General features: G+C 35.4%; 2 protein-coding genes across 3 annotated transcripts in view; one reads left to right on the plus strand and one right to left on the minus strand.

Moving 5' to 3' along the window:
* The window catches only part of LOC123540871 (tubulin epsilon chain-like), a 32,228-nt gene extending 8,748 nt beyond the window's left edge, over nt 1–23,480 (minus strand). Inside the window, exons 1-5 of the mRNA XM_053526734.1 lie at nt 23,330–23,480; nt 20,628–20,701; nt 19,990–20,109; nt 17,635–17,750; nt 16,210–16,331 (exon numbers count right to left, since the gene is read on the minus strand). Of these exons, the coding sequence (XP_053382709.1) occupies nt 16,210–16,331; nt 17,635–17,750; nt 19,990–20,109; nt 20,628–20,701; nt 23,330–23,354 (457 nt within the window). The 5' untranslated portion in view covers nt 23,355–23,480. The remainder of the gene's footprint in view (nt 1–16,209; nt 16,332–17,634; nt 17,751–19,989; nt 20,110–20,627; nt 20,702–23,329) is intronic.
* On the plus strand, nt 1,977–13,524 carry LOC123540870 (tripartite motif-containing protein 2-like). 2 transcript variants are annotated; one of them, XM_045326192.2, is made up of 4 exons: nt 1,977–1,997; nt 2,158–2,208; nt 4,168–4,398; nt 5,512–13,524. In XM_045326192.2, the coding sequence occupies exons 3-4, from the start codon at nt 4,185–4,187 to the stop codon at nt 6,945–6,947; spliced, it is 1,650 nt and encodes a 549-aa protein (XP_045182127.2). In that variant the 5' UTR covers nt 1,977–1,997; nt 2,158–2,208; nt 4,168–4,184; the 3' UTR covers nt 6,948–13,524. The 2 variants fall into 2 exon arrangements, with proteins under 2 accessions (XP_045182127.2, XP_053382708.1); XM_053526733.1 differs by lacking the exons at nt 1,977–1,997; nt 2,158–2,208 and adding an exon at nt 2,321–2,472.
* Nucleotides 23,481–23,704: the final 224 nt, after the last annotated feature.

Genomic DNA, 23,704 nt, shown 5'->3' on the forward strand with positions numbered 1-23,704 from the left:
GGAGAGATAGGTCAAAAAACACCTCAAAATTGGATGAAACATGTATATTATACTACAGAAAAGTGGTCTTGATTTTTCCCTACGACCAGTAATAAAAAAGTTACAATATAAGCTATTTATAGTAACAACAAAGGGAAGTAATTCTAGGTACTTGCACATGACACTCTGTCTCATGATGGTGAACAATTGTGCTAAGTTACATCAAAATCCCTCCATGCATGAAAAAGAAATGCTCCGGAGAGGTCGTAAGGTTTTTCTATTATTTGACCTATTGACCTAGTTTTCGAAGGTACGTGACCCTGTTTGGAACTTTATCTAGATATCATCAAGGTGAACATTCTCAGTAATTTTCATGAAGATCTCATGAAAAATATGGCCTCTGGAGAGGTCACAAGGTTTTTCTATTTTTATACCTACTGGCATAGTTTTTGACCGCACGTGACCCAGTTTCGAACTTGACCTAGATATCATCAAAGTGAACATTCAGATCAATTTTCATGAAGATCCATTGAAACATATGGCCTCTAGAGAGGTCAAAAGATTTTAATAATTTTAGACCTACTGACCTAGTTTTTGAACACAGTTAACCCAGTTTCGAACTTGACCTAGATATCATCAAGATGAACATTCAGACCAACTTTCATACAGATCCCATGAAAAGTATGGCCTCTAGAGAGGTCACAAGGTTTTTTTTATTATTTGACCTACTGACCTAGTTTTTGAAGGCACGTGACCCAGTTTCAAAACATTCTGACCAATTTTTATGGAGATCCATTCTCAAGTATGGCCTCTAGAGAGGTCACAAGGTTTTTCTATTTTTAGACCTACTGACCTAGTTTTTGACCGCACATGACCCTGTTTCGAACTTGATTTAGATATCATCAAGATGAACATTCAGACCAATTTTCATACAGATCCCATGAAAAATATGGCCTTTAAAGAGGTCACAAAGTTTTTCTATTATTTGACCTACTGACCTAGTTTTAAATGGCATGTGACCCAGTTTCGAACTTGACTTAGATATCATCAAGGTGAACATTCTGACCAATTTTCATGAAGATCTTGTAAAATATGGCCTCTAGAGAGGTCACAAGGTTTTTCTAGTTTTAGACCTACTGACCTAGTTTTTGATGGTACGTGACCCAGTTTCGAACTTGATCTAGATATCATCAAGGTGAACATTCTGACCAATATTCATGAAGATCTTGTGAAATATATAAGGCCTCTAGAGAGGTCACAAGGTTTTTCTATTTTTAGACCTACTGACCTAGTTTTTGACGGCACGTGACCCAGTTTCGAACTTGACCTAGATATCATCAAGGTGAACATTCTGACCAATTTTCATGAAGATCTTGTGAAATATATGGCCTCTAGAGAGGTCACAAGGTTTTTCTAATTTTAGACCTACTGACCTAGTTTTTGATGGTACGTGACCCAGTTTCGAACTTGATCTAGATATCATCAAGGTGAACATTCTGACCAATATTCATGAAGATCTTGTGAAATATATAAGGCCTCTAGAGAGGTCACAAGGTTTTTCTATTTTTAGACCTACTGACCTAGTTTTTGATGGCACGTGACCCAGTTTCGAACTTGACCTAGATATCATCAAGATGAACATTCTGACCAACTTTCATAAAGATTCCATGAAAAATGTGACCTCTAGAGTGGTCACAAGCAAAAGTTTACGGACGCACGCACGGACGCACTGACGCACGGACGGACGACGGACATCGCGCTATCACAAAAGCTCACCTTGTCACTTTGTGACAGGTGAGCTAAAAATGGATGTTTCTCTTCTGGTAAATCAGTAAAAGATATATTCACAATTTATGTCTTTCAGACTGACTATCCTTCATCTTCCCTGCACAAATAGTATTTGAATTGACATTTAGTATGCAGCAACCTAAACAGCAGTAAAATTTATTAGCGTGTAACCATATAAGAACTTGTCCCTTGGCTCTTCAAAATGGAGGTAGGTTGTTGATGTAAACAAGGTAATGAAACAGAAATTCTTCTAAATTATCAGTTTGATATTGTAAACTGAAACTGTTTTAAGCAGATATACTGCATTAAGCTTAATCCTTTCTTATCTAATTCACAAACACACATTTATATCATAGCCTAGGTAAATTGTAAACAAAACATTTTTTTCAGGGGAGGTAATTTTACTGACAAAAAATCCACTTCCTGGTGAACTTTGGACAGGTATGTTTTTAGTGATAGTACTTTGATTATCAATGTATGGTATCAGAAACGGTTGTAAATGCGCAACAATAATGAATTAAAAATTTGCAACAATAGTGAAGACAGTTGATATATGATTAGGAGTTTTAAAAAAATATATTGTGCATGACTCATTATCAGATGTGAGCACATTAAAAGTTATTTACAATTCATTTGATGGTAAACTACGGATATAATGGGGCTTGTATGTTAAATAGAGGATATTACATGAGTGTCTTCATATAGGTATATTGATTTTATTAAACGAAAATAATAAAATGTATCAATTTTATTCAAAGAGTTTTGAAAGTCACAAATGTTACCTGTCGAAACATCAAAATTTCTACTTTGTTTTATTATACTGGTTGGGAATCATTTTCCGGACAGGACCAGTTTCCGGACACATGTAATATCCACTTTATTTCTTTGTTATTCATGTAATTGTTTTATCTAGATCATTTAAATGTTTGTTCTTCATGTCTACAACCAACCACTATTATTAGGCTGTATAATGTTTGGGTATTTGATGATAACTCACCTGCGTTTACAAAACAACTTTCTGTCTTAACGGGGCATGAAGATAGCATTGCGCATGCGCAGTAGTTCACAAATGCCGAGGTATCAAGTGGGGAAGAAATAATCAAACTACATGGTAGTTTGCTGATAACATGTTCTACTTTTAATTTCACGCTAAACGTTACGTAAGATACAGGGCTGTCGATTTTTGCACTAATTTTATTCTATATCTATTGGAATTGTCAAGAATTCATATAAGACGAAATCTGAGTTTTTATAGTCAACCTCGGTTTGCTTCCGTAGCTGCTACTGAACGTCGGGTTATGTTTCATGTGCAATTTTGAAGAGATGAATGATAAATAAATGTGTAGAAATAGTTTAATTACTTATTTTGATATCAAATTAAAAACAAAACACCGTCAAAATATTTGTCCAGATACTGGTTTACCTGACGGGAAAAATAACTTATTTTAGTGACCCCATTTGAGGCCCCATGGAACCCATATTTTACGTCACAACGCGATGCTGATTACAACATCGGATCTGGAAGCAGCTGAAGTTTGTGCAGTGTGGGTTTCATTTATGTCAAATATTTCTTTAGGGAATAATGGAGCTGAAATATGAAAATGTGTCCGGAAAATGGTTCCCAACCAGTATAAACAAGTCAATTTGACCAACGTCTCCTGTACTATAAATGACGTCGACATCAAAGCTTTACTATACTTGCGTATTATCATTTTTATGTAATGGCTTTATTACACTCCCGTGACATAAAACGTGATAACATAATTTTCTTGTTTTCATTACAACATCTACCAGTAATAAATTAATATTGTAATGGATGTTGACTTTCAGATAGGTAATTTTAGTTTGAACTAATGAACACGTTATAAATGACTGTATTCATTTCAAAGTATCTCTTTCAAGACAAACTTTCATGTTTTAAGCAAAGTAATTGCCTCACAGCAAAATACATCTGTAGTAATAAGTTAGGCAGTAATTTGCCTTTGTGCAAACCACCTGACTACCAAGGAAAACTTGTAGGACCTCTAGATAGCACTTTTCATCAATATGTAATGGTCAAACAAATGGTTTTATAACCTATACTGTGTTGGTGCACCGTAAAACCCAAATAAATAAAATAAATAGTAACTCAACAGCTTTTGTTTTCAAATCTTCACAAAACACATTAGCTGGTCAACATACTTTTTTAAAAGCCAGGTTCAAGATATACTCTGTCTGATAATGAAAACAAGTTCATTTCTCAATATTTATGGGCATGCTCTCCAAATATATAATGAATTCATAGGTTTGTCTCTAGACTATATCAAACCTCTGATGGCTGTGAATGACTTATTCAGTGCAGGATTAATATCAGGAAACTGTCGGCAGATAATTCAAATACAGAGTTAATTTTCATTTCAGATGATAAAGCATTCAACATGTCAGACATCAATAAGGGAATGACACTCCGAAGTCGAATCAGAGAAGATTATCTGACGTGTGCGATATGTTTCAATGAATTCACACACCCAAAGGCTCTTCCATGCATCCACACATTTTGTCTGGAATGTCTGCGTGGCTATGTGAAAAGCAGTGTATTTCCCTGCCCTGTATGTCGAGCCGATGCGACTGTTCCACCACAAGGACTAGAGGGTACGAGTCAAGTATTTAATACTAGTATTTGCTTTTTAAACATTCTATAAATAAGTATATTTGACATAAAGAACAAGTTGGTATCTGGTGTTTATTGTCATTTTGGCGTTTTAGAGACACTCGATAGATTTCAGTGAAATGAAACATTTTCAATATGTTTGAAATAATTATTTTTGCAACTGAGCACAAATGGACATTCATGATCTGATACTTTGGCAAATTGTATTAAGAGACCATTCTATTTAGTGACCACATTTTGGTAGTGCCTTGCAATGGTGGCCTTTGACTACAGATAAAAAAACATCCTTGAAAATCTTCTTTTTTTTCTTCGACCAAATATCTTTCTTCTAGAAATTTACATCCTTCCACACATCTGATTTTCTTTATCAACAAATTCAGTTAAGTTACTTCAAGTTACTAAGAAATCCTTTACTGAGATGGTGATGAACTAAGGGGGTCACAGTAACTCAGCTGAATTTACTGTTTGTAAGCCAAATCACACGTAAGTTATATAACTATATACAAAATATGTTAACCAACAAACTGCTAAGAAATACTTTATTCTTTTGCATTTAAGTTTGTGATTTCTGCCAAAACTCTACGTTATTTTGTGGGGACATGACTTTGTAAATGTTATGCTTTAAAGACAAAATATAAAGAAGTAAGTTTGTTCATAGGTATCCATATAAATTTGAAATACCAAACTTTCAAAGCCCCTGCCGCCCACCTAAACAAATAATGACTCCAAGTATAGTTTTAGAAATTTATTCAGTACAATCTTGATAATACACATCACTTAATATATTTGATGTAGGTCAACATGATCCATGTTCAAAATTTGACAATTAATACACATTCTGAAAAGGATTGTCAGCGGTGGAAATACGCTTATAAGTTTAAGTACATGAATATATAATACTGAATATTCAATGGTAATAAGAACAGGCACTTAGCATACTGTACAATATTTATAATATTCTTGAATACTATTTTTCACTTCTATGCCATCTGACAAAAGTCACTTTATATTTTATACAAACATCATTCACCAAATAACAACTCTAATATTTCAAATAAAATAACACAATACAAAGAATTTTTTTATTGCTGCAGGATTTCCAGACAACTACATGGTGTCAAGTCTTCAAGATACCGTGGAGGAAGCAAACAATAAGCCCGCTGTACCACAAAGACCCAGTGATGAGGCTTTTGAACAAGCTTCTGCGAACAAACTGAAGCCAGTCCCGGCACCACGATCTATTTCACCCAAATCAAGCGGTGACAGACCTGTTCCGGCACCAAGGTCAGTCTCCCCGCGACTTTCAAGCGGCACACCCACACCAACTCTACCTCCAAGACTGAAGAGTGTGAGCCCAACACCAACTCACGCTAATAACTCAAATGAGGTAGACAAACATACGCAGCAACAAAGGGACTCTTCTGGCTATAATTTTGGTAATATCATTTCTGACGGAATAGGTGGTGTTGTTGGTGCTGTGGGATCAGCAATATCAGATATATCGGGATATCTTCAGGTATCAAAGCCTAAACCTGCAGCCAACACTCCTACATCACCTTTTGAATATGTCCCGCAGTCAGATTCTGGTGATAATCCAGTGCAACAGCATTATCCCGGACTATACCCACAACTCGCAACCACTGAGAATAAAGGTCCTTGTACTGATAGAATGGTGCTGTCATTCGGAAAGTTTGGACCTGGCGTTAACGATTTTATGAAACCGTTTGGGCTGGCCACAGGCAAAAATGGAGAATTTGTGCTTTCAGATAGAGCAGGAAACAGAATTTTTGTGTTTTCTAACACTGGAGAGCTAAAATCAAGATTCAACACGAACTGTTCTGTTAACGATGTGGCAATTACAAAGGAGAACAATATCATGATAGCCGTTTCAAAGTCAGGTTCTGCTATTATGAGAATGTATTCAATGGAAGGTCGGTGTCTGCATGTTTTTGGAGATTATTACAAGTTTGATATTTCAAGTGGAATTACAGTTACTCCATCCAATCATGTTGCAATAACCAATCTCGCCGCTGACAATGTTCTTATATTTACCGAACAACGGAAATTTTCCATAAAATTTGGCTGGAAAGGGCGTGGCCAAAATCATTTCACACAACCATACTTTGTTGCATCTACAAGTAAAGATTACTTGGTAGTTTCTGATACCGGCAACGACTGTATTAAATTGTTTGACGTTGCAGGCAATTTTAAACGGAGCTTTGGATCAAAGGGAGACCACCACAGTCAGCTGAACACACCACTAGGTGTCGCCACAGATGCAGAGGACAATATCATTATCGCTGACTCTGGTAACTTCAGAGTTGAAATTTTTACTTCGAAAGGATCATTTTATTCCACACTTATTAAAGAAACAAATCTGATCGGTCCAGATGTTAAGCCAATTAATGTTGCCGTCACACCTAAAAACAACATCGCGGTGTTACTTTGCGGAACAGGCTATTGTGAGGTTAGAGTTTTCAACTGGAAACCTCATTCATATTCTGGTTTCACTGTTGAGTGTCTTATCTGATTAGAGAATTTCACATACACAGAAATTATGCAGTTTTGAACATTAAACCATAGGCATTTAAAACTCAGTCATGTATATAGATTACATATAATATCATAAAGGGGATGCCTCTAGATTTATGTTGTTTTTTTTTTTTGAACATTTAAAGTTATTAGCTCACCTGTCACAAAGTGACAAGGTGAGCTTTTGTGATCGCGCGGTGTCCGTCGTCCGTCAGTGTGTGCGTGCGTGCGTCCGTCCGTAAACTTTTGCTTGTGACCACTCTAAGAGGTCACATTTTTCATGGGATCTTTATGAAAGTTGGTCAGAATGTTCATCTTGATGATATCTAGGTGAAGTTCGAAACTGGGTCACGTGCCTTCAAAAACTAGGTCAGTAGGTCTAAAAATAGAAAAACCTTGTGACCTCTCTAGAGGCCATATATTTCACAAGATCTTCATGAAAATTGGTCAGAATGTTCACCTTGATGATATCTAGGTCAAGTTCGAAACTGGGTCACGTGCCATCAAAAACTAGGTCAGTAGGTCTAAAAATAGAAAAACCTTGTGACCTCTCTAGAGGCCATATATATCACAAGATCTTCATGAAAATTGGTCAGAACGTTCACCTTGATGATATCTAGGTCAAGTTCGAAACTGGGTCACGTGACATCAAAAACTAGGTCAGTAGGTCAAATAATAGAAAAACCTTGTGACCTCTCTAAAGGCCACATTTTTCATGGGATCTGTATGAAAGTTGGTCTGAATGTTCATCTTGATGATATCTAGGTCAAGTTCGAAACTTGGTCATATGCGGTCAAAAACTAGGTCAGTAGGTCTAAAAATAGAAAAACTTTGTGACCTCTCTAGAGGCCATATATTTCAAGAGATCTTCATGAAAATTGGTCAGAATGTTCACCTTGATGATATCTAGGTTAAGTTCGAAAGTGGGTCACGTGCCTTCAAAAACTAGGTCAGTAGGTCAGATAATAGGAAAACCTTGTTATCTCTCTAGAGGCCATATTTTTCATGGGATCTGTATGAGAGTTGGTCTGAATGTTCATCTTGGTGATATCTAGGTCAATTTTGAAAGTGGGTTACGTGCCTTTAAAAACTAGGTCAGTAGGTCAAATAATAGAAAAACCTTGTGACCTCTCTAAAGGCCATATTTTTCATGGGATCTGTATGAAAGTTGGTCTGAATGTTCATCTTGATGATATCTAGGTCAAGTTCGAAACAGGGTCATGTACGGTCTAAAACTAGGTCAGTCGGTCTAAAATAGAAAAACCTTGTGACCTCTCTAGAGGCCATACTTGTGAATGGATCTGCATAAAAACTGGTCAGAATGTTCACCTTGATGATATCTAGGTCAATTTTGAAACTGGGTCACGTTCCTTAAAAAACTAGGTCAGTAGGTCAAATAATAAAAAAACCTTGTGACCTCTGTAGAGGCCATACTTTTCATGGGATCTGTATGAAGGCTGGTCTGACTGTTCATCTTGATGATATCTAGGTAAAGTTTGTAACTGGGTCAACTGCGGTCAAACACTAGGTCAGTAGGTCTAAAATTATTAAAATCTTTTGACCTCTCTAGAGGCCATATTTTTTAATGGATCTTCATGAAAATTGATCTGAATGTTCACCTTGATGATATCTAGGTCAGTTTGGAAACTGGGTCACGTGCAGTCAAAAACTAGGCCAGTAGGTATAAAAATAGAAAAACCTTGTGACCTCTCTAGAGGCCATATTTTTCATGAGATCTTCATGAAAATTAGTGAGAATGTTCACCTTGATGATATCTAGGTAAAATTCAAAACAGGGTCACGTACCTTCGAAAACTAGGTCAATAGGTCAAATAATAGAAAAACCTTGTGACCTCTCTAGAGACCATATTTTTCAATGGATCTTCTTGAAAATTGGTCAGAATTTATATCTTGATAATATCTAGGTCAAGTTCAAAACTAGGTCACATGAGCTCAAAAAGTAGGTCACTATGTCAAATAATAGAAAAAACGACGTCATACTCAAAACTGGGTCATGTGGGAAGAGGTGAGCGATTTAGGACCATCATGGTCCTCTTGTTTTAGGTGCAGGTTCCTACAGCACACCGTCGCACTGATGAAACATATATTGAAACTTCCTTGAATTTAAACTAATCAGTGGTGGGTTTTGATTTTTTTTACCAAATGTATTGAACTGATGAGAATAGTTTTTTTGTTGTTTTTTTCATTCAGATCTCTAACTAACCTACACCTTCATTTTAAAGTATTTATTGACTTTTAATCCTTTCCTTATTTTTTCAGTATTAGATTGAAATGAAATATATGGAAAATAGTTCCTCATGAATACTAATGATTTCCTTTTATGCTGCAAAAGTAGCAAAGCCAACCAATAGAAACCTATGAAATTTGAATATATTTTTAACCCTTACCCTGCTAACTTTCTATAATGAACTTGTCCATCTTTCAATTTGGACAGTACCATTAACTGTATAAAGGGGTGCTAACCAAAAAGATACTGGCTGAATAGCAAACAGTGTGCAGGCTGATCATGATCTACACTGGTCACAAAGGCACAATAAATCGGGTCCAGCATGGTAACAGTTAAGCTGCAGCTATTTGAATCATCAATCAGAGTATAGGTTAGAGACCACCAATTGTTTTCCCATAGACTTACATTATAACATTATGGCGTGTACGGCCTTCCATAAATCGAAACATGTATATCTAATTACATGTTTTTCAAGAACTATTTTAGTTCTATCAAAATATCGGACAAAAAACATATGAATAGTGATACTTTATTTAAGTAATTTTTGTGTGAATGAGATGACCCCGTTTACATCGTTGGCATGGCGGGAGAAATTCGTTTGATAAAACTTTTTTTCAATACACATAAAATGTAGCAAATTTGTCCAAATGTATTAAAAATACTGTAAATGCAGTAAAAAATATCAATTTTGAAAAAAATAATCACTTCCTGGGTTTGTTTACATGACTGACCAATCAGAACGCACAGACGTTACCTTATTCCCAGGTATACACTTACCTCATTCCCGGTAAGTTACCTGTACTTTTTTGAATTGGTGGTCTCTGACCTATAGATGAATGTTTCTTGTCATATTTTCCACTTTTACAGTGTTATTGTCAAACATGATCTAATACCAAATGTTTTACGAAGTTTCATCAAGAAATGTTTAGTTTTAAGAAAGGTATGGACATTTTACTGAGGTCACCCCCTGTCGATTTATATGCCCAGATTCAGACTCTGATTGCAATTTTTTGTGAAAGTTTAAGTTATCTGCATTGGATTTGGCTTGGAAGCTAACATTATTATTATTATTATACCAAATTTATATAGCGCCATTATGATTCATTCCGTAAAAAATAGACATAAAGTCTGTTAATTTTGATAATTCCCTGACATTACAGAGATAAAAATGATCCTTTTTGTTCCAAAAGCTCAGATAAAAATGGGCACACCTGTCAAAAAAAGAGGCCAAAATTTAAAGAATATTCAAATTTCACGCTTATTTTTACACGAAAACGTCTTTCTACATCATTTACGTCAGATATGTGACCATTAACATAACATGTGATGGCTTTCGAGAAAAGTAATATTTTAGCTCTAATATAGGTTAGAGACCACCAACTGTTTTCCCACAGACTTACATTATAACATTATGGTGTTACGGCCTTCCATAAATCGAAACATGTATATCTAATTACATGTTTTTCAAGAACTATCTTAGTTCTACCAAAATATAGGATGAAAAACATATTAATATAGGTAGTGATACTTTATTTAAGTAATTTTTGTGTGCCCTGTTTACATCGTTGGCATGGCGGGAGAAATTTGTTTGATAATACTTTTTTTCAATACACATAAAATGTAGCAAATTTTGTCCAAATGTATAATAAAATACTGTAAATGCAGTAAAAAATATCAATTTTGAAAAAAATAATCACTTCTTGGGTTTTATTACATGACTGACCAATCAGAACGCACAGATGCTACCTTATTCCCAGGTATACACTTACCTCATTCCCAGTAAGTTCCCTGTACTTTTTTGAATCGGTGGTCTCTGACCTTTACTAATTTTTGAAAAAGTACAAACTTCTGCGAGATTATTTAATTTTGTCAGCACACAATTTCATGGTTTGCGTCAAACAAGTATATCATGGGGATCTGAATAATTATGTAGATTATAACTTTTGAAGATAAAATTATTGGGAATTTTGCTTGTTTATTGGGATTTAATGTTGTAAATTGACTAAACCACAAAATCAACAAAAATTAGTCCCCAACAAAAAATTAATGATTTCACAGTACTGTAAAATGACATTTCAATCTTTGTACATGCTTTGTATAATATCAATGCTGGCGGCAAGTGATTTTGCCTTTGTGACCAGCACATCTGTGCAGGCTGATTATGGTCTGCACTGTTCGAAATTCAGGCAGTAAATTTTCAGTGAACACCCCTTTGAATAATAAGTGGTGCTGCCCAAATTGAATGATGGACCAGTCCATTTTAGAAATTTAGCAAGGTTAAAAGGCAAAATGTTTCCATTGCCAAAAATATCTGAGCCGCACCATGAGAAAACCAACAAAGTGCATTTGCGACCAGTATGGATCCAGACCAGCCTGCGCATTTGCGCAGTTTAGTCAGGATCCATGCTGTTCGCTGACGGTTTCTCTAATTGCAATAGGCTTTGAAAGCGAACAGCATGCAGGGGTCACGCTGTCGATCGCCACTTGAGCCATTTGCGACAAAAAAATTAAATGTGGCTCCGAAATTTTCTAATTGGCGAAAATGGCCCGAAGCTATGTCTGTCTGCAAAACTACGAATATTGCCAGTTTTACGAACCAAAAGGTGTGAAAAATCGATAATCTGTGTAGACAAACAACATCCGTTATTGAAAGGGAGGGAGCCAATTTGCAAAATTTTTATTTGATCAGGCAGTTAATTGGTGATAATTAGATTATTGAATAACAAACTGGATAATTATAATCATCATTTTGTGCGCTTGAAACGATTTATTAAATGAGCAATCGGCCGTTAGACGATCTATAGTAAATTTTCTATGATTGCCGAGGGTTAGTTTGGGCAAAAACAAATAAAAAATGCTTTAGATAAGCAGAAATTGTAAGTATTGAATAGCTATGATGATAGAAAAGCAATAAAACATAGGTATTTTATCAAATATTTAATTCTAACTTACGTTTTCCGTATTTGTCACCCGTTTTCGCGACTGTGATTTTCGGATATTTCTGTCATTTCTGACGAGATTTTTTAGTGCAGTCTCAATAAAAAGTCTACATTTAAGAAAAATATGACAACTGTTGCAAAAGGAGCTCTTATTTTGAAGTATTTTTCGAGAATAAAACATGCGAAGGCATCGAACCCCACCCACTTATAGGCAATATGCAAAATAAGACGCTGCTTAAACAAAATTTCTTCTTTTTTGACATAGAGTCTATTTATTTTAAATGTGTTGTTCAGAATTTTTTTGTTAAATGGCAGATGTTGATAAAAATGATAATTTTAGAAGTTAACAAAAATTGTTTTTCTAAGTAGCTTTTTAAAGGGTTACTAAGAAATATGTAATAACTACATTAATTTCTTGAGTGGTATGAGTACTTTGGTACATATAATGTAGTCCTACGAGAATGTCAAAGCTATGCACTTTGCCGTTGTTGGCCTCCTTATCTTCGGAAAAAGCAGTGGCTCAGAGAAAAAAAATCCCAGTGTGACCCCTGAGCATGGATCCTGACCAGACTACGCGGATGCGCAGGCTGGTCTGGATCCATGCAGGTCGCAAATGCACTATGTTGGTTTTCTCATGGTGCGGCTCATTTTATTTATCTATAAAATTCTAAACATACTTATTTCAAAATGCATTAAGTTACAATGGAGCCTCAGAAGTCATTATTTTTCCATACTGAAAATCAAATATATTGGAGGCTCCACGTAATTTGGATGTCAGTTTCATGTGAATCATTGCATAAAAAAGTTTATTTACTTTGATATTAGCATTTTCATTCATGCTAAAGAAAACAGTTGTATAATTTATATATTAGTTACAAGAGTAGACACGTATGATAATGTAAACTAATACAATTAGTATCAGATTTGTTTCGAGAAATATGCATTGTTCCAGGAAAATAAAATAGCACTCCCAAAACTGCACAATATTTCCCCCACAGGATTTGTGCATATTTTTCGATACAAATGTAATCACCTTATACTCACACTTATACCGCCTTATACTGTCTGAGGAAGTTTTATACCTAGAAAACTGTGTATTTAAATACAGACTTTGAAGTGGCATTTACAGTGTCATATTTTGGCATCTGTATTGTAATATTTTGGTATCTTAAATGTCATACTACAGTCATAGTTTTTTTACTAAATTATTTTTTCACAATTCGATGTTTATTACCTCTTGCTGCAATATATGAAAAAATCTCTTGTTAATTTTCATTGAATGTTTGTACAGTTTTCAGTATCTCTACTGCTTGTGCCAGTTCCACATAATGTTATTTAAGAATGTTATTACAGTTATTTCAAATGTTATTAAAGTTATTTCAAACATTATTTCACTCATCATATTTTTGTGTATATTCAATTTCTCTGTGTTTACAAGTCTGCATGAAAAAGGGAAGAACTTCAGAAAAACTGGTGAAAAAATGAAAACAATTCTAGATCTTTTCATTGTAAATCATGTAAAAGCATAAAAAAGAAAGCTTGAGAATAGTCAAGGTCATTCATTATCAGTGAAAGTAAAAGGAAAGGAAATTATTTATGAAATGTTGGTGTCAGAGTTATGAACTTTTCAAGTTTCAAGCAAATCCATTGAGAAGTAAAGTTTACAAGTTAAGTGAAAGGAAATTTTACAGCTTAAATGAAAGTTCAAAGAAAATTTTGGATAGAAAATGTAGAGTGCATCAAAACTTTAACCAACAAGAGCACTGAAATGCAGAGCAATATACGCCCGAACGTATGACCTTTGACCCCTCTGCATGTTGTCTGGATGTGTTGAACATTTGTGCCAAGTTTCTTTAAAATCCTTCAAGCAGTTCAAGAGTTACAGAGCGAACACGAAACAAACTCATATGACCTTTGACCCCTAAATGTGACCTTGACCTTGAAGCGAGCCATCCAAAACATGCTCTCTGCATGTCATCTTGATGTGGTGAAAATTTGTGTCAGGTTTCTGTAAAATCCTTCAAGCAGTTAAAGAGTTACAGAGCGAACACAAAACAAAGTCATATGACCTTTGACCCCCAAGTGTGACCTTGACCTTGAAGCGAGCCATCCGAAACATGCACTCTGCACATCATCTTGATGTGGTGAACATTTGTGTCAAGTTTCCTTGAAATCCTTCAAGGGGTTCAAGAGTAACAGAGCAGACACGAAATTGCTAACTGAGACGGAGACAGACGGACACCGGCGTCATAACATAATACATCCCTTCGGGCGTATAACAAAAGCTGTTGGAAGGACCGTGTGTTTGACTTATCAAAAATCTCCATCAATATATTATTATTACAAGATATAGGTGAGTGTGAAAGAGGTATTTTTCTTTTTTGAGGAAGAATGGAGAGAAGGTATGGAAACAAGCTGAAGAAGGGGTTAGAAGTGGGGTTATGAGATTAGGGATATCAGTTCTCAATTTGATGCCATAAAACTTTAACAAGCAGTATTAAAACAGTTGACCCAAGTTACCTTTACCTTTGACCCAATACCAAAGTATGTCTGCCTGTTACTAAGATCAATCCTTATGTGAGGTTTGATAGCGGCTGTAATGAAGATGTTGTAAAACTGAGAAGCTTGTCATAAAACTTTAAGGACGTATGCTAGAATTCGGGGCAAATTTTTCCCGATAATAGAATTTCTTCAAACTTTGGAAATTGAAGGACAATCACCTAAGAAACAAAAATATGCAATAAAAATCATAGGTCACCGGCATTGAAAAATAAGAAGAATAGGTCATGCCGTTTTCAAGGGCAGATAACTCTTTTTCAATACCGGTGACCTATGATTTTTATTGCATATTTTTGTTTCTTAGATGGTTGTCCTTCAATATGCAAAGGTTAAAGAAATTCTATTATTGGGAAAAATTTCGCCCATCTCATATACAGGGAATTCTAGCATATGCCTTTAAGCAGCACTACTACAATATTCGATCAAAGTGACCTTGACCTTTGAGGTACCTGACCCTTAACCAAAAGATTTCTGCCCCTTACTAAGATCAATATTTAATAAGAGTTTTGATGATTATAGGGGCCGCAGTTAAGACATAGGAAAACTGAGAAACTTAACATAAAACTTTAACCCAGCACTATTACAATATTTGTTCCCAGTGACCTTGACCTTTAGGATGTCTGACCCTAAACTAACAGGTATCTTCCCCTTACCAAGATCAACCCTTATATGAAGTTTCATAACAGAAGAAGGTATAGTGACACTGAGAAACTTGCAACAAAACTTTAACCTGAATGCAACGGTGAGGGCAATGTCAATGCCAACACCAGGGTGACTAGAACAGCCCTCCTTATTTTTTGTTTTGTTTGTTTTTAGTTTAATGCCATTTTTCGCAAACCTGTTCTCCACAAGTAACTGCCAACTGCACCACATGAATCAGAGATAGAGGATGAATGATTTCAAACACAATGTCTTTTATTAAATCGTCGCAGAGAACATATGCCTCGCCTGGGGATCGAACTCAAGACCCCGTTACTGTAGATCTGCACTCTCCCTATTGGCCTAAGTGGGTGGGTTCCTTATTTGATAGTCAAGCAAAAAATCTTTACAAAGACACTTGGTAAAGTAGGAATCTGCCTTAGCTGTCACCTGTATTGAGCAGCCTGTGCCTTAAAGCCCTGCTCCATGGCTATTCAAATTCTGTTGTGTGTATGCAACCCATGATTACAATAGGTAACAGTTTACGGCCACACGCCACACTTTAGCGCGCAAAACCACAGGTATTTTATATAGAATTTTATATAAAATAGACTCTATTTTGACAGGCGTCACTGTTCATAGCCAGGATTTTCATGCTTTTTCAGTGACAATTTAAGGTTAAAAGGTAGGACTGGAGCAGGTCTTTAAGCATTTAGTCGGCTTACTTCCCTAACTGGCATTTCAACTTACCCTCAACCTGCCTTAAGCAGCTATATTGTGTTGCCTCCTTGCTTTATACGGGTTAAACTGCACTTTGTGAAGTCAAGCTAAAATCTTTAATGTTAAATCTTTTTGATTTACAAACTGTTTACGTACCACCACCCATGGAATGTAAGATGAAGAAACACTGCAAGCAATCACAGAATTCTGCCGCTCTACGTATAATGTCGCTCAGATGTTCTCGATACTGACTGCCGTACATCTTGTGACCAACTGCCCTAAAACACATGAAAACATTACTTATTGTTATGATCAGGAAGAAGGTAATTTTTATAAACAAGAAGGTCACCGTGACCCTAAATTTGCCTGACCTCGTCCATTTGACCTTGAATATATGTATGACACATTGAACTATGAATGGTAACATCTGTTTGGTACAAAAAAAAATCATATAACAGGTCATGTGGCCCCAATATGAACAAATCTAATAGAGAACCTTAAAGAATGCGACTGGCCAAGTTCAATTAAGATCTATGGTTCAAGGGAAAATGTACAAAGATCTCTAGGGGACAAGTGCCCCATTGGAACAAAGTTGGGAGAGGACCTTTTAAATGATGCTCCAGCCCAAGTTTGAGCAATTCATGAAATGAAGCTGTTCAAAGGTATTTCTATTTTTAGCTCTAGTGGTCTCTTAAATAAAGTTTAGAGAAGATCTTATAATGATGCTACAGTTTGATCTAGATACAGGAAGCGGTTCATAAGAAAAAGCTGTTTATTAAAGGTTTTTTTTTATTTCCGGCTCTATTGGCCCATGAAAGGAGCCAAACACTCATATTGTATAATCAAGAGAGGACCTTAGAGTGTTGCTACCGCCCAAGTTTGATGAAGATCCCTCAAGTAGTTCAGGAAAAGAATTTGTTTTAAAGGATTTTCGATTTTATTTAACGATATATAATAACATGAAACTTCCATATTTCTTTTACAGGTTATTTCAGTGCAGAGTGAATCTATATGTTCTTGTAGTTTTTATCTCCATCTATATCTCCATTTAACCTTTAGCATGCTAGATAAATTGTCGTCTGCTGGAAATGTCGTGTGCTAAAATTGTAAAGTTCATTCAATTTGCTCCAAAATTGGATTGTCAGAGTAGCAAACAGCTTGGAACCTGATTGGCATCTGATCTGGTTCCAAGCTGTTTGCAAAGGCTGTTAAATTCGCCTGCAGCAGGCTAAGGGTTAATAAGTACATTTTGTAAAAACAATTTCTGATTTCTAACTCGCATTCTTTCACACTTCAAATGCTACAGTAGTTCTGCACCAGTGAAAAAAAATCAAAATGATATTTCAACTTAACCATGAAACAGAGAAAATATTGTTTTTATTTCACTGATTTGTTCAAGTATAACACTGAAAAGCATGCATAAATTTTTTATCATGGTTTTAACTGTTTGCCTTGACTAGTATCGGAAAACAACCAACTTTTTTTGCTTCTATTTCAAATGGAAAACTGCTGAATTTAACCTAATTGAAAAAAAAACAAAAAAACATAGATACAGTCAAAACATATATCAGTACAACATACCAGTTATTTCCAGCACCAGAGACATCAGTTAGCAGCTGTTTAAAGTCGAACACCTCCCGTAACGGGCCTTTCATCATCTCACTGACAACTCCTTCCTCCATATCTACAAGTACAGCCTGTAACAAAAATGACAAAAGAACCTAGAGCTACCACTGGATGTGATGAATGTACCCCCCACACGCACTGACACAGTACATTGCAATTAGACGCACTCAAGATTGCATTATCATGCGGACTGTATGTATATAGACTCTATGTATATAGTGTAGTAACAAAAAACAAAGTCCCATAACTCTGCAGAATATTCTCCTGAAAGAACCTAACATGCACCATGCACAAGTAGGGTTGGTACTGATCACTTGTGTGAAGTTTCATTAAATTGTGTGCAATGGTTCAGGAGATTAGGCGTGCACAAGATTGCATATGCAGACTCTATGTATATAGCATAGTAACAAAAAACAAAGTCTCATAACTTTGCAGAATATTATCTAAAAGAACGTACCATGCACAACTAGGGTTGGTACTGATCATTTGTGTGAAGTTTCATTAAATTATGTGCAAGGGTTCGGAGATTAGGCACGCACAAGACTGCATATATATAGTATATTAAATAAAGTCCGATAACTGTGCAGAATTTTTTCTGAAATAACCTAACATGACCATGCACAACTAGGATTACTACTGAATGATCACTTGTGTTAAGTTTCATTAAATTATATGCATGGGTTCAGAAGATTAGGAGCGCACAAGATTGCATATGCAGACTTTATGTATATAGTATAGTTACAAAATACAAAGTCCCGTAACTCTGCAAATTTTTTTTCTGAAAGATCCTAACATGCACCATGCGCAACTACTGCTGTTACTGATCACTTTTGTGAAGTTTCATCAAATGGTGTCAAGGGGATGAGGAGAGATTGTGTCTACGGACGGACAGATGAATGGATGGACTGACAGACAACTTGAAACCAGTATACACCCTCTTACAACCTCGTTGTCTGGAAGTACAAAAACATTTTCTTTCTTTCCTAATATACAGTGAAATAATTTTACATTGGCATAAAATTTAATGCTTTATGCTAAAATCATACAATGTCACTGTAAAATTGTTATATCCTTGGGACATTGAGTAAGTGGAAATCGTACAGTAAATCCTTAATATTTGTGGGAGACTAATTTTCATGGATAACCACAAAATTACATGAAAATCCCAGTCAATGAATTAAAACTCCCATTAATTCTATTCAAAATTTTAATTCCACAAATTCATATTCCTATGAAATAGCCATTATGGCCTAAACTGCCATTTCAAAGAATTGATTATTTAAGGGCCATAAAGGACCTTCCTTAGACCACATTTTTTTGTTATGAACATGAAATGTTTTAAGTTTTTGGTAAATCTTACTTTCAACGACCAATTTCTCATATTATACTGGTCAAAGACTTAATTATTTGACTCAAATACTAGAAACTATTATTGAATCCATTGTTTTTTATTACCTCCCTTTATGACTCTTAATCATAAATTAATGTGCTTTTCTATGTGATTATACACATTCTCTATTTGGCCAGCTGCTTAATGAATTATAAGCTTAATGGAACTTTGCAGACAACGGTACCACAACACCAACAAAATGTTTTCTCCTTCAAAATGTAATTTACTTCACAGTATTTATTATAAGTAAGACAAATGAATTCACCTAATGACAACCTAATATTTAATATTTTCCTTTTATTAGCAAATCTTCTGGTATGCCCTTATCTAAGTGGTACTTGTTCCATAATATAATCTACTGTCTACAAATAGTCACCAAACCAGAGCTCTAGTTCTGTTAGTTCCAAATTTTTGCATTCTTATCCATCCGAGTAATTGTATGAAATTTCTTGACTTTTTTGCCAAAATCACTATTTTATGGGGAAATGAATTTGTGGATTTCAACTTTTAAAGATGAAATGAATGGAAATTGTATTTGTTTGTCGGGACTTAATTTTTGTGGATTAACAAAATCTACATGTCAATCCACAAAAACTAATCCTCTATGAACCCTAATGAATTTCGGCAGTCACTAGATGAAGATCATGCAACGTGCAACAATGTAGATCTAATGGAATGCCTTATCAAATATACTTTCAGAAAACTTAAATTCTACATGGCTTTTACAACTGTTTTTACCAATTGCTTGATGCCAAATTACAAAACTGTGTCCCCAGTGCATACTCCCCATCTGCTAATTAAATTATTTTGCTCTGAAACAGCAAGTCCAATGCTGAAACTTTGAGAAACTCAGATCTATAATCTTGGGTCAAGATCACAAAAGTGCCTTATCAAATCTACTGTACAGAAAAGCTACTCACCCTGGCTTTAAGAGACTTGATTTTACCAGTTCCCCTGTCTAATGGAATGTTTGCAGGATCATCAAATCTGCTGTCAACATTGCGGAAAAAACTGCTCAGAGATTCATCGTAAGTTCCATGCTGAAAAAATGCCATAAATACAGAAAAGTTTCTTGAAAATTCTACAAAAATTACCCACCACGTCTAAACTGATCAGCATAGAACATCAGACTTACATTTTACATGTAACTTGACAGTAAGAATTTTTCTATTTTTTTTTTTTTTTTTTTTTTTTTTTGGGGGGGGGGTTTAACGCCGTTTTTCAACAGTATTTCAGTCATGTAACGGCTGACTGTTAACCTAACCAGTGTTCCTGGATTCTGTACCAGTACAAACCTGTTCTCCGCAAGTAACTGCCAACTTCCCCACATGAATCAGAGGTGGAGGACTAATGATTTCAGACACAATGTCGTTTATCAAATAGTCACGGAGAACATAGGCCCGCCCGAGGATCGAACTCACGGGTTTTCTATTTTTGAGCTCTACAACTGAGAATCACAACAGAGTTATTATCTTTTCTTAGGATGATGAAAAATTCACTAAAACACAATTAGACAATTCCCTAGTCTTAAAGATATAACAGTTATAAAATGAGTTACCTTATTCACTGTTGCATGCTCCCTTAACGCCAAATCCCAAAATCTACATCCAATTTGGTTCCCGCATTGTCCAACTACAAAATATTAGTTGAGTGTTAGTTTAGACAAAATGTCTGCTTTACCTTGAAAATATGTTTAACCCTAATCATGCTGGACACGATTGATTCTGCCTTTGCGACCAGTGTAGACCATGATGTACACTGGTCACAAAGGCAGAATCAATCGTGTCCAGCATAATAAGTGTTAATGGCCTTTCAAACAGTAGTTACAACCTACTTTTAGCACAGTTGCTGGTCTGTTGCGTACTGATTCTCCTTTGAGGTTAATCTAAAGTGAATAGTTGCATCATGGTATTGGACACTTCACCTTAAGGCGTAAAAAAATGTTTGTTTCCGGTATCCTGACCTACCCTAAATGTCTGGCCCAACCCTAAATGTTTTTATCGTCCTGGATAAAAAAAAAATCAACTTTTTAAAACTGCACTTTTTACGCTTTAAACATGGTCAGTCACGTTAGAAATCAACTTACTGATGCTCTAAAAGGCATAACCCCCTTATTTGTGTTCATTTTTTGACACAAAAATAATTTCCGGAAAGTCCCACTTAATAAAAACAAATTCGAAAAAAAAAAATTACCAACCTACCTACCCTAATTTTTTTTCGCATGTTACCGGAAACAAACAACTTTTTTAACGCCTAATAAAAAAACTAAGTGTGAAAGTGTTTTGCTGGTAAAAAAGTAAACAGGTTGGTTGCTATCTAAAGAACTGGTAAATTTGATGAAAACAAAAATGCCTGTTTACAAGACTTAGTAAGAAAGTGGAAAATAATGAAATGGATCTATATATGGTTGTTACTGTTTACTCTCATGCAAGATAACGACAATTTGTTAATTCTGTTGTTATATGTGTAGGAAATCATCTTTGACAATATAAAGGCTGTCAGAGATAAGCAAATTAAAATATTTGATGTAGAAATAAGTTATTTATTTTTTTGTCATAATAAGCCTAAATCTAAGTAAGAAAGCCTGGGCTTGACAATTCTGCCTAGAATTTTTACTTGTCCTTCTAAAATTTGCACTTGTCCTGCTCTTTAATTTAACAGAAAGCATCTTCTTCAAACTCTGTTAAAAACAGTGTATACCTGAACCTTGTTTTGGACTATCAAGCGCATAGCTAATTAATTAATGCAATCATATTATATGTGGAGCAGGACATATTTAATAAGAGTTGTGAAAACCAATAAATTCATTTAGCTATTTGCCTTCTGCACAGCTCTGTCTTAACTGAATTTATGATATTTTTGGTAAAAAATCACACTTGTCGGGCCAAAACTACAAGTTTCATTCGCTTGAAGCTGATTTCTACTTGTATTTACATGTATGAGCAAATTAGTGGCTTTTCTGAACCCTCTAATCTACATGTTTTTTTAAACTATGAATATAATCTGATTTAAATCTCAGCATTTTCATTAAAATTCATAGAAACATACATTAAGAAGTTAAAATTCACCAAATAATCCAAAAACAATTGCTCTATACTGCACACCTGTTTCCCATGTGAAAGAGTACCTTGATCATGCAGTAAGATGTGCAAGATGTTGCAAACAGCAGCACCTGTTCAAAATTTCTGTGTATAAGTTGTCTTGGAATTTTGTTGCAAGGTTTACTTCATGTCATAGTAAAAGAAAAATGGAATTAAAAATATATTAAAGTAAACAGTGACTTTGAATTGATAAAATTATAGCATCAGATTTCTGGTACGATTCCTGGTGAGCTGTCAATGCCAGGTTTCAACTTCAGCTCAGAGATCAGTAATAGTATATAAATATCTCTGATGCTGAAATCTTTCAGCTACGTGAGGGCAAGCACAAATATGCATCTTTTTACGGGTTGTATTAAAATTCCCAAGTCTCTACAGAGGATCGAACCCCGGACCTTGTGATCTGTAGGCGGACACTCTAACCACGTCGCTAAAGGGTTAACCCAACAGCTAGGCTGTTGGAAGTGGCCTTATATACCTACAATCACTACACTCCTCTCCTCTCTAACACTGAATTAAGGACCAGGCATCAATTGAACTGCCTATCAGTTTCTAGCCCGAGGCATCAACTAAACCTCTTATCAGATTTTAACCAGAGGCATCAACTTAACCTACTATCAGTTTCTAGCCTCATCCAAATACATGAATCCATCAAATATCCTCGTCGCCATTGTAGTAAAATACCTGTCTCTAAACGTATTGCTGAAGGGTTAACCCAACAGCATGGCTGTTGGAAGTGGCCTTATATGCCTACAACCACTACAGGGTAGCAAACCACTACTGACAGGAATTTTAAAAGGAACTACTCAACCCTCTATTTTCTTTCTATTTTTTATCAACTTATTGTAGAACTTTCATGAGAAGTAGTAAAACATGACATTCTTTACTGTTGTATTTGGTGGAGCAAAACACCTATATACCCAGTGTCGGATTCAAACTCATGACCTGCTGCTTTCAAGTCAGGTGCTCTACCAACTGAGCTAACTGGGCTTCTGGATTCTCAGAAGCCTCGAATGACTACAATCTGTAAGAAAGATCTGAAGTGGTCGTTTCTATATGAAACAAAGAAGGGCTTGAATTAGTGACCAACAAGATCGCGAAATATCGTTAAATTGCGGAAATTTGTCCCCCTTGAGGAGAAGGAAGTACTTGTCATTCATACCTTGAACAACAATTGATTGTGTCATGTTCCTTTTCTTTAAAATGGAATAATTATACGAATCAAATCAATGGAATTATCACAGTTTCAGTCAATTTCCACATGTTGACTTTACTTCCGCCATTTGTTTACCATATGAACAATCAATGTGGCGAGGCGCTCTTGAAATTTAGTGAAACATTTCAATCGTTTGTTGATGCAGGTATTTTGACATATGGCGGGAAAACGTCAAGTCAAGTTCTGCGGTATTTATAACAGATATTTCTGATCGCTTATGACAGAAATTCAATATAAAAAAAATAAACATTAATACCCATTTGCCGCATGATATAATCACAGTTACTGCCTCATTGACTTTTTTTGTGATTTGTTTTAAAA

This window comes from Mercenaria mercenaria, chromosome 16 (genome assembly GCF_021730395.1).
Source record: "Mercenaria mercenaria strain notata chromosome 16, MADL_Memer_1, whole genome shotgun sequence".
Classification (NCBI taxonomy): Eukaryota; Metazoa; Mollusca; class Bivalvia; order Venerida; family Veneridae; genus Mercenaria; species Mercenaria mercenaria.

What these genes read in the sequence shown, in the direction of transcription:
- LOC123540870 (XM_045326192.2), top strand. Translation starts at nt 4,185, where the DNA reads ATGTCAGACATCAATAAGGGAATGACACTCCGAAGTCGAATCAGAGAA. An exon ending in TCCACCACAAGGACTAGAGG is followed by an intron (nt 4,399 to 5,511) that starts GTACGAGTCAAG and finishes TTATTGCTGCAG; the next exon opens with GATTTCCAGACAACTACATG.